The following is an 11,170-nucleotide window of genomic DNA, read 5'->3' as shown; positions in this document are numbered from 1 at the left end:
AAAATATGAGAGGAGAGAAAGATAGTGGAAGGCAGTTCAGAGATCCTTGTCTGCAGTATATACTGAAATAATCTTTTATTGCTAATTAGAATGCTGCTTCTTGATCTTGCATATTCAGCTACTTATTTGCAAGAGGCACAAGGTGACTGGGTCACATTTATAAAAGCCTCTATTTGTTAACTAAGTCACAATTCTCATTAATAGGTGAAATAAACTGGTTATCTTGAGGCTTGAAATGCTTTTCACTGCACACTCATTTCCCCCTCAGACCTCTGATGGTTTATACCCCAAACATTCTCATCCTCAAATTGTTCAGCTTCTTGGGAGCCAATCACACAGTTGTTGGCTGGGTGGATGCCTTGGCCTTTGATAATTGGGCACTATTTCATAGGAGAAAGTGAGGTCTGCAGATGCTGGAGATCAGAGCTAGAAATGTGTTGCTGGAAAAGCGCAGCAGGTCAGGCAGCATCCAGGGAACAGTAGAAGGGCTTATGCCCGAAATGTCGATTCTCCTGTTCCCTGGATGCTGCCTGACCTGCTGTGCTTTTCCAGCAACACATTTCCAGCACTATTTCATAGACCAATCAGCACCTTGTTGCCAGCCAAATCTCCATTCGTATATAGACAAATGCTTCTGCCACTTGAACCAACAAGCAACACTTAATGAGTGTCCAGTTAATCCTTCAACAATCCTCTGTTTTTAAAAAATTATTTTCCTGTTGTAGTCCACAATCAAAAATGCAGAAAATGAAAAGATGTGGTCTTCACAGATTGTCATATGGAAAGGAGACGGACAACAGGGGGGACATTCTGGTAGAGAAAGCATTACACTGCAAGCTCTGTTCAACTGGACATAGATTCTGAACTCAAAGGTTGTCAATGAAAAGGCAATATGTGCAAGCCACAATGGGAAATAGAACATAGAACAGTACAACACAGTACAGGCCCTTCGGCCCACGATGTTGGGCTGAGTATTTATCTTAATCTAAGATTAACACCCCTCAAATTACTGCTGTCCATGAACATGTCTAGCAGTTGCTTAAATGTCCCTAATGTCTCTGACTTTACTACTAAATGTGTGTGTTACCAACAGGCAGTGAGAACTATTAGAGATACATTGAAGGGATTTATCTCTCAGTGTAACATGATGTGTCAGACATGTGCACTGCTTTGGCTGCCAGGCTGAGTCACACAGTTGCCTCTTACCTGATGACTGAGTCTGTCCCTATATAGGTGCAGGTGGGGTTGGAAATTCAGCTGACACCACAGGGTTTGCACTGGGTAGGAGTCTGAGGAAGCATTTCCTGAATGGGTCTTAATTTAGGAGTTCTGCTAGTGATGTGTTTAGAGGGAGGGGTGTGTTGGTGTGTGATTAAATTGCCTGTAGCCATTCAGCTATCTTCCTACCATCCTTCAACCCAATGGAGGCCTTGCGTCCAATAATTAGTCTGGCCTCCCAGGAGTTCAATGTCGAGGTGGTGTGGAAGAGTGAAAAGCTGTGATTGTCAATGATTAAACAAAGTTTGACAGCATCCTAGATACCCAGAACAGACCATGCATTATCACCTGAGTGGGACTCACAAGCTAACTGAATGTTAAGGGATTGAACCAAATTCCTGGTTATTCTGACAATATCCAGATTGCCACACACTTACACTCAACACTCCCTGTACATATGAAAGGCCCCCAAACGCATCACGCTCAAACCCAAAACAAAAACATAGTGTTGGAGAAGTCCAGCAGTATGAGAGAAATGAGTGGAATGATGTCAGATTTCCAATATGATTTCACTTTTCAGAGATTTAACATTGCAACTGAACTTGCCTGTTAAAAATCACACAACACTAGGTTATAATCCAACAGGTTTATTTGGAAGTATGAGCTTTCACAGCACTGCTCCTTCATCAGGTAACTCGTGGACAGGATCATAGGACACAGAATTGATAGCAAAAGATAACAGCAATCTAGGTTTGTTCAATGTGTTATTTTAATTGCATGATAATGTGATCTTTTGCTATAAATTGTGTCAGATGATCCTGTCCCACTAGTTATCTGTTGCAGGAGCAGCGCTCTGAAAGCTAATATCTCCAAATAAACCTGTTAGACCATAACCCACCCCAGTCTAACACCAGCACCTCCACTGTCTTTGTCTTCTTTTCAACCTATGGGACATAAAAAGATGAGCAGAAAGAGCATACAAAGGGCAAATGTAATTTAAATGCAGAAAAGAGCATTTGACGAGAGAAGATATAAACTTAATGACACAATTCTAAAGGAAGTGCAGGTACAGAGGAACTGGAGATTCATGTACACCAATCTTTGGCGGCAGAACATATTGAGAGTCATTTGCGAAGTAGTGGGATCTAAGGCTTTATAAGTTGTGGTATTGAATACAAAAATGGGGAAAATATGCTGAACATTTTTAAAACTCTTCATTTGTGTTAAAATTGAGGTATTATATTTGGCTCTGATCACTGCATTTCAGGAAGAATGTGAAGGTACAAGGGAGATTTACCAGAATGATTCTGGGATTGAGGGTGTTTCACTACAAGCTTCAGTCAGAGAAGCTGCAATTGTTCTCCTTGGAGCAGGAGGTATTGAAGTGAGGACTGATGAAGTTATATTTGATTATGACATTTACACAAGGTAGGCAAGTAAAAGCCGTTTCCAATGACTAATGGTATAAGGACTTGGGAACTGAGAGTTAGCGGTTTTTGAAGGAATGGTAAGCGAGTGATATGAGAAACAGCTCTTTTATGCAGCACACAATGACGAGCTGAAACTTTCAGTGTACAAGGATGGTGGAAGTGGAAACAATTGATTATAGCGAGTTTTGAGAAGATTTGTAGCTCAGGTTGAAGTTCTGGATGTAGGTTTGCTTGCTGAGCGAGAAGGTTCGTTTTCAGACGTTTCGTCACCATACTAAGTAACATCTTCAGTGAGCCTCCGGACGAAGCACTGCTGATGGTTCCTGCTTTCTATTTATATGTTTAGATTTTTTGGGGTTGGTGGTGACATCACCATAGGAAATTACATTTCTGGTTCTTTTTCTCAGTGAGTGGTAAATAGGGTGTGTTGATAGAGTGCCATGCTTCTAGGAATTCTCGTGCATGTCTCTGTTTGGCTTGTCCTAGGATGGATGCGTTGTCCCAGTTGAAGTGGTGTCCTTCCTTATCTGTATGTAAGGATACTAGTGAGAGAGGATCATTTGTTTTGTGGCTAGTTGATGTTCATATATCCTGGTTTTCTGCCTGTTTGTCTAATGTAGTGTTTGTTACAGTTCTTGCACGGTACTTTGTAAATGACATTAGGTTTGCTTGTTGTCTGTATAGGCTCTTTCAAGTTCATTAGCTGCTGTTTTAGTGTGTTGGTGGGTTTGTGGGCTACCATGATGTCAAGTGGTCTGAGTAGTCTGGCAGTCATTTCTGAGATATTTTTGATGTAGGGGAGAGTGGCTAAGGTTTCTGGGTGCATTTTTTCTGTTTGTTTGGGTTTGTTGCTGAGAAATCGGCGGACTGTGTTCATTGGGTACCCATTCTTTTTGAATACACTGTATAGGTGATTTTCCTCTGCTCTGCGTAGTTCCTCTGTGCTGCAGTGTGTGGTGGCTCATTGAAATAATGTTCTGATGCAGCGTCGTTTGTGGATGTTGGGATGATTGCTTCTGAAGTTCAATACTTGGTCCATGTATGTTGTTTTCCTGTAGATGCTGGTTTGAAGTTTCCCATTGGCTGTTCACTCTAGTAGGAAAACAACACATATGGGCCAAATATTGAACTACAGAAGCAAACTACAGAAGAGGAAGGACTATAGGACTTAGGAGCAGGATTAAGCTCATTGAGTTAGCTCCACTATTCATTGTGATCGTGGCTGATCTGATAATCCCCAACTCTACTTTCCACTTATCTCCACAACCCTCAATTCCTTTCCTGATTAAAAGTCTGTCTGTCTCAGCCTTAAGCCAACCTCTGCAACTGTCTGGATAAAGAATTGCACAGATTCACTACCCTCAGTGCAAAAAAATTCTTCCTCATCTCTGTCCTACATATGTGACCCCTTACTCTAAGATTATACCATCTGGTTCTAGAATCTTCCAAAAGAGGAAAATATTTCTCCACATCTACCCTGTCAAGGCCCTAAAGATGTATCTTTGTTTCAATTAGGTCTCCTCTCATCCTTCCAGTGAGTATAAGCCCAATTTAATTGATCTCTCTTCATTAAAAAAATCCCTCCATACTCAGGATCCACCTGTTGAAGCTCCTCCTTATTGCTTTCAATGCCAGTGTATATCTCCTTAGATAAGGGGACCAAACTGTTCACCATATTCTAGGTGTGGTCTAACTAGTGTCTTGTATAGTTTTAGCGAGACCTCCCTATCTTTATTATGTATTCCCTTTGAAATACAGGCCAATGTTGCATTTGGCTTCCCTATTACCCAGTGAACTTCAATTCTGGCTTTTTGTCATTTATTCCAAGGACTCCCAAATCAGTCTGTGCTGTAGTTTTCTCTAGTCTTTTCCCATATAAATAATATTTATCTCCTTTATTCTTCCTGCCAAATATCACATCACATTTTCCCATATTGCTTTCTATCTGCCAAGTTGTTGCCCAGTCATTTAACCTGTCTGCATCCCTCTGGAGATTCTTTGGATTATACTCACCATTTGCCTTCCCATCTATTTTTATGTCATCTGCAAGTTTAGCTGTAGTTCATTCAACTGTATTGTCCAGAGCATTAAAATATATTGTAAAGGATTGTAAAATTTAAAAGCATCTTGAAGGAGAAAGAGATAGAGAAACAAAGGTTTAGGGAGGGAATTCTAGAGTTTAGGATCTAGTCAGTTGAAGGCTTGACCAACAATTGGAATGCTCAAGCCAGAATTGGTTGAAAGCAGATAATTTGGAGGTTTATGAGCTAAAGGAATCCATAAATTGGGTGGGCTGAGGGCATGGAATGATTTGTAAACAAGAGAATTTTTAAGACTGAGGTATTGCTTTTAACAAAGTGTCAGTGTTGTTTGTCAAGCAAAGGTAGTGGATGAACATAACTCTGAGAGTTCAGAGCCATGCAGCTGTACTTTGGATGAACTCAAATTCACAGAGGATGGGATTTGAGGTGAGCCAGGAGTTAAGTCATTATTGAGTAACAGAATGCTATTTATTTTGACTAAGAGCTATTTAGGATGTGGAACCTTTGGATTAGATAATAAATGGTGTGTACTCTAACCTTGATCTGTTTGACATACATCAAAATGTGTTAAAATGCACAAAGTTAACTCCCACTTAAAGCAGCAAATGCTAAGAGTAATTTGAATTTCTATGTCTTTTAAAACATTAGTAAAAGCCTATCATATGGACAGATTTTGCATCTCAAGGAAAAGAGACCAACATATGATAACATATACCTTTCAAACTGAAAATTCTGACATAATTTTAAGACATGACAAAAACTAGATAAGATTTATTCTACTTGATTTATGTTATTGGATAACACTTTTCGAGAGGGTACACATGATCTAATGGGATTCATGTATATCATGATCCCATGATTCTGTTATCAGTAGGAGAGAAGACACCAGTCCCAAATGATCAGCTATCAGATGTTGCACTGGAGAGCTCTGCTTGACAACCCACATCGAGATATAAATAAAGAGGCGTTATAGCATATAAGGAGCATATTACTTTGTGATAAAGACTAACCAGCCTCAGGGACACCCACAGCCTGATACTCCAGACTATTACCTCAATGTGCAGATTGCAGTATTAGCTTCAAGCTAATAAAGCATTGCACATGAAGACAGAAGCAGAAGTAGCTATTCAACATCTTAAGCTTGCTCTATCATGTTACTTCCTGGCTGATCATTCACCTCAATGTCATGTTCTCACACTATCTCCACATCTTCCAATATCATTGCTTTCTAAAAATTGATCGATCTTGCTCAATGATTGAGCTTTCATGGCCCTCCCAGAAGAAAAAGAAATTCCAAACATTAATACCCCCCCCTTCAAGAAATTCCTTCTTACCTTAGGCCTAACTGGCTTGATCCTTATTCTGAGCCTGAGTCCATTAGTTCTAGACCCTCCCACCTGGGGAAATATCATTTCTGTAACTACACCATCTAGCTTTTTGAAAATTTTGTACATTTCACTGAGATCACCTCTTATTCTTCTAAACGCAAATGAATGTAGGTTCAATGTCCTTAATTTCATCTCACAGGAGAGTCCCATGATCCCCAAGATCAGTCTGGTGAACTCCTGTTGCACTCTCTGTGTAGAAGGTATGTCCTTTCTTTGGTAAGGAGACCAGAACTGAAAGACAGTACTCCAGATATGGTCTCAACAAAGTTCTATACAATTTAAGTAAGGTATCTTTATTCCTGTATTCAAGTCCTCTTGCAATAAAGGCCAACATACCATTTGCCTTCTGAATAATTTGCTGCATTGCCTACCAGTTTTCAGTGACTTATGAACAAAGAAACCCAGGTGCCTTTCAACATTAACTTTCCCAATCTCTCATCATTTACCAAATACCTTTGTTTCTCATACCAAAGTGGATATCCTGTTGCACATCCACATTATTATTACAACTGACATATTCTTGTCTCCCAATCAGCCTGTCAAAGTCTCCTAGAACATTGCAGTATTGTTTCAATAATGTAAATGTACACATCTCAAAGAAAACTATTTAAACTTTAGTGGACTTTACTAAGCTAGGTTAAATGTGATTTATAAATTCTGGTGATGCAATTTTGGATTGATTTATTTCTTGGTATTATTTACTAATGGGTAAAGAGAGCAAATATATTGCAAATCAGTGTTAAAATACATCTGTCAAATTGCATTTGTGCTGTCAAGTTAAAAATGAAAAGCGTTACAATTTATTATTGGACATTTTGTAAGAAATAAATACTTTTTTTTCTCAGTACACTGCTGTGTATTCTGTATTCTATCAGAACATATACAACCACAACTGTTCTAAAATAGCTCAGTATAAGATCTGACATTGTGATGGTGGCCATGCAATTAGACAACAGATGGTCTCTGAAGCAGACTACATGGTAAAGGAGATACAAACAACACTGAACATGTTTATTTAAACAAAAAAGCAGGCCATGAGAAATAGAAAGTAAATATCTGTGTTGGGGACCTTTTCCTAGAATTCAAAACAATAAACCAGATTTTCAAAATTGTGATCAATCCGAAGGTTTCTTGCATCAAAAAGCAGAAGGTGGAACTTCCACTGGTTGTCCATTTAAATGTCATTCCCATTATTCTGGTTTTTCTTCAACTGAACAATAATTTTTAAGTACGTCTGCATATCTCAGAAGATTGGGTCTTGTGAATATTGCTGAAGTGGCCCTGTTAAATCAATAAATACCATCAATATGGTTGAACTGTACCCCACATACTGACCTAAACTTTAATATTGTCCTCACCTCTTGTTGGCCTGTCTACATATTGTGTCAGGAAACTCTCCTGCACACATTGAACAAACACTGACCCATCTAACTTCAACGAATATGGTTGAACTGTACCCCACATACTGACCTAAACTTTAATATTGTCACAGGAAATTTACTAATATGCACTTAATGCTGCAAATAGATGGATCTACTACAATTTTTTTATACTGTCATGGAATATGGTATCATTGGCTAGGCCAACATTTATTGTCCATCCCTAAGTACCTTTGAGAAAGTGGTGGTAAGCTGCTATCTTGAAACACTCCAGTCGTTGGGGTGTGGTCACAATACAATACTGTCAAGGAGGTAGGTCAAGCATTTTGAACCAACCACAGTGAAGGAATAGTGACACAGTTCCAAGCCAAGATGGCGTGTGACTTGGAAGGGAACTTACTGATGGTGGTGTTTTCAATGCCCTGTGCTTCGAAGCGTTAGACATTGCAAGTTCAGAAAGAGCTGTCAAAGCAGCAATGGTGAGTTTCTACAATGCATCTTGTAAATGCTTCACTCTATTGTTACTTATCGCCTTAACACCTCAACCAGTTTGTTTCTTCCTTATCCAATCCTCCTTCCTGTTTCCCTCCAAAGGTTTCAGCTACTTTCAAAATTAAACTTCCTGCTCTTAAAAAATAAGTTAATGCCAATGTGAAAAAAATGCTGTCAGTATTCCTGTCCATCTTGGTTATTAGAATCACAGTGATATATTCTATTAGTGTTAATACTTTCTGATGGAGATAATTAGTTTACTTAAAAATTCAAAAGATTTGTTTTGAAATCATGAAGAAAAATTATTCTTTAATTTCATTTCCATTTTCTAAACTTCATAAAACAGAAAACCTATAATGTTCTCTTTACTGATTTACATACAGACGAACTCTATTTTAAGAAAAACAGTAGAAAAAATAAATACCTCAGGGAAACTTTTGAAATTGTCCTTTTGTTTTTCAAGTTAATTTGAAGCAAAGCTACTAGGCAGGGTCTGCAAGAAGACAAAGAAAGACATTCCACCAAGAGAGTGGACTGAACAGTGCTCCTCCATCTTTACAAATTGGGTATATACTGAGAGCATGCAACTTAAATTCAGTGCAAAGTCACAAATCTGGGCAAAAATAATTCCAGGAGTTTGGAACAGGCTTTAAGTAAAACTTCTAATGAAGGCATTTAAAAACATAAAGACAATTCAATATACATACATTTAATTATATTAATTGCATATTTTTGCATGTTATTTTGATCCTTACTTTGAATATTGCAGAATTGAGTTACTGAGAAAAAGGAATAAAAACTGAAATAACTCTACAGAGGCCAGTCTTCTGTTACCAAGTTGCCCTTTATTTAGAGGTGGACAGTGATGGAGTCAGAGTTACACAACACAGAAACAAACCCTTCGGTCCAACTAGTCTACCCCAACCAGATATTCTTACTTTTAGTATGGCCTCATACAGAGTCAGGTACCAAAGTGCCAGCTGTTTATATCTGTCAGCCAGGGCGCCTTGATTCAGGCTGTTAGTCTGGTCTAGTCAGGAAACTCATATTCTATGAGGTCCAGCTGGCTGACCTTGTTACAATCACTGCTGAAATCATGTGATTTATAAAAATCCAGCACCCAGTTTGCAAGATCACAGGGTATCTATGGTAATGATAATAGCTACTACTGTGTTACCTAATGGACAGGTGCACTGTATTTTGGACATTCTCTATCTATCCAGCACCCACACAGAGGAATATGTAAATGTGTTTAAGGTTAATACTGAGGATTGTTTCAAGCACCACCCGCTGTAATGTCATACAGAACTGATTCTGAACAAAAATTGGCTAAGTGTCATTTTTGGTGAGTTTCACAGAGGGTTTCTCTCCATGAGCACTAGTGGGTTTTCTTACACTCTCGTCCTAAACTCACCACATTACCTTTCGATTATGGTACACCTCTGCCCCCATCGAATTTCCCATTTGACATTGGCAGAAGTTCTCATCAGTACCTGGATACCCTGGGATCTTTGGCACCATCTCTGAAGCACAGCCTTGCACTTAATCTTGGAAAAGTAGACTCCAAGGCAAGAGTGTAAATGATATGTCCATTTGACATTGGCAGAAGTTCTCATCAGTACCTGGATACCCTGGGATCTTTGGCACCATCTCTGAAGCACAGCCTTGCACTTAATCAAGCATTGGAAGTTCAGAGCTGCCCTTCACAATGTTCTTAGTAAGATAATAACCGCAAAGCAATGCTTCTTTAAGCAAATAATTTGTGTGATTACATTTCAATGTGCATACAATATATCTATCATTGTTTAAGAACCAAGGTACAGGGCTTATCCATCCTAAGCCACGTGCCATCTTACAGCTTTGTCCAAGGGAGTGCTAATCTTTCACCAATGCCCAGCATCTTTTCATTGTTTAACACGGGACCATCACAAACTGGAAAGCTTTCAAACAGTTCAAAATACTTTTATTCAGCAATAGCAGAAGCAAATAGAAGCTGTATATGCCTCTTCGAACAGGACTGTACTGCTTGCTTTTCAAGCGGCAACACATTTGTAGTCAATGAGTGATCTCTGCACCAAACTCTCAGCTACTGGAACCTCTGAGTGTCAATTAACTCCTGTCTGGCTGCTGCTCTCTATTCGTGAATAATTTGATGTTCTCATCTTCCTCCTTGGAAGATTGATTCTGTTCTCCCACCTCTTCAACCACCATCACATCTCCTCATTGCCTGGGTCCAGGTGTACAGAGAAGAACTGTCTGGCATGTGTGGCAAGGCTTTACCAGCCTGCTCCAAAAATCAGAACCTTATCTTAAGGAAGGCTGTCATCTGCTACACTATGGACTCATCAAACAATGGGCTGGTTTGTATCGATGCTCTGGGTCAGAGGATTGCATGATGACCATAGCCATAATCACAGAGGGTAGTTCTTCTCATAGAGTCATAGAGATGTACAGCATGGAAACAGACCCTTCGGTCCAACCTGTCCATGCTGACCAGATATCCCAACCCAATCTAGTCTCACCTGCCAGCACCCGGGCCATATCCTTCCAAACCCTTCCTGTTCATATACCCATCCAAATGTCTGTTAAATGTTGCAATTATACCAGCCTCCACCACTTCCTCTGGCAGCTCATTCTATACATGCACCACCCTCTGCATGAAAAGCTTCCCCCTTAGGTCTCTTTTATATCTTTCCCCTCTCACCCTAAACCTATGCCCTCTAGTTCTGGACTCACCCACCCCAGCGAAAAGACTTGTCTATTTATCCTATCCATGCCTCTCATGATTTTATAAACCTCTATAAGGTCACCCCTCAGACTCCAATGCTCCAGGGAAAACAGCCCCAGCCTATTCAACCTCTCCTTATAACTCAAATCCTCCAACTTTGGCAACATTCTTGTAAATCTTTTCTGAACCCTTTCAAGTTTCACAACATCTTTCCGATAGGAAGGAGCCCAGAATTGCAAGCAATATTCTAACAGTGGCCGAACAAATGTCCTGTACAGCCGCAACATGACCTCCCAACTCCTGTACTCAATACTCTGACCAATAAAGGAAAGCATACCAAACGCCTTCTTCATTATCCTATCTACCTGTGACTCCACTTTCAAGGAGCTATGAACCTGCACTCCGAGGTCTCTTTGTTCAGCAACACTCCCTAGGACCTTACCATCAAATGTATAAGTCCTGCTAAGATTTGCTTTTCCAAAATGCAGCACCT

The 11,170-nt window shown here is 39.7% G+C and overlaps 1 protein-coding gene across 1 annotated transcript in view; it reads right to left on the bottom strand.

Moving 5' to 3' along the window:
* Positions 1–7,114: 7,114 nt before the first annotated feature.
* LOC122555074 (von Willebrand factor A domain-containing protein 2-like) overlaps positions 7,115–11,170 on the bottom strand; it is a 71,107-nt gene continuing 67,051 nt past the window's right edge. The window contains exon 16 of the mRNA XM_043700742.1: positions 7,115–7,359. Within this exon, the coding sequence (XP_043556677.1) occupies positions 7,322–7,359 (38 nt within the window). The 3' untranslated portion in view covers positions 7,115–7,321. The remainder of the gene's footprint in view (positions 7,360–11,170) is intronic.

This window comes from Chiloscyllium plagiosum, chromosome 1, assembly GCF_004010195.1.
Source record: "Chiloscyllium plagiosum isolate BGI_BamShark_2017 chromosome 1, ASM401019v2, whole genome shotgun sequence".
NCBI classification, from domain to species: domain Eukaryota; kingdom Metazoa; phylum Chordata; class Chondrichthyes; order Orectolobiformes; family Hemiscylliidae; genus Chiloscyllium; species Chiloscyllium plagiosum.
Note: the sequence above shows the minus strand (reverse complement) of the source record. Positions and strands in the feature narration are given on the sequence as shown.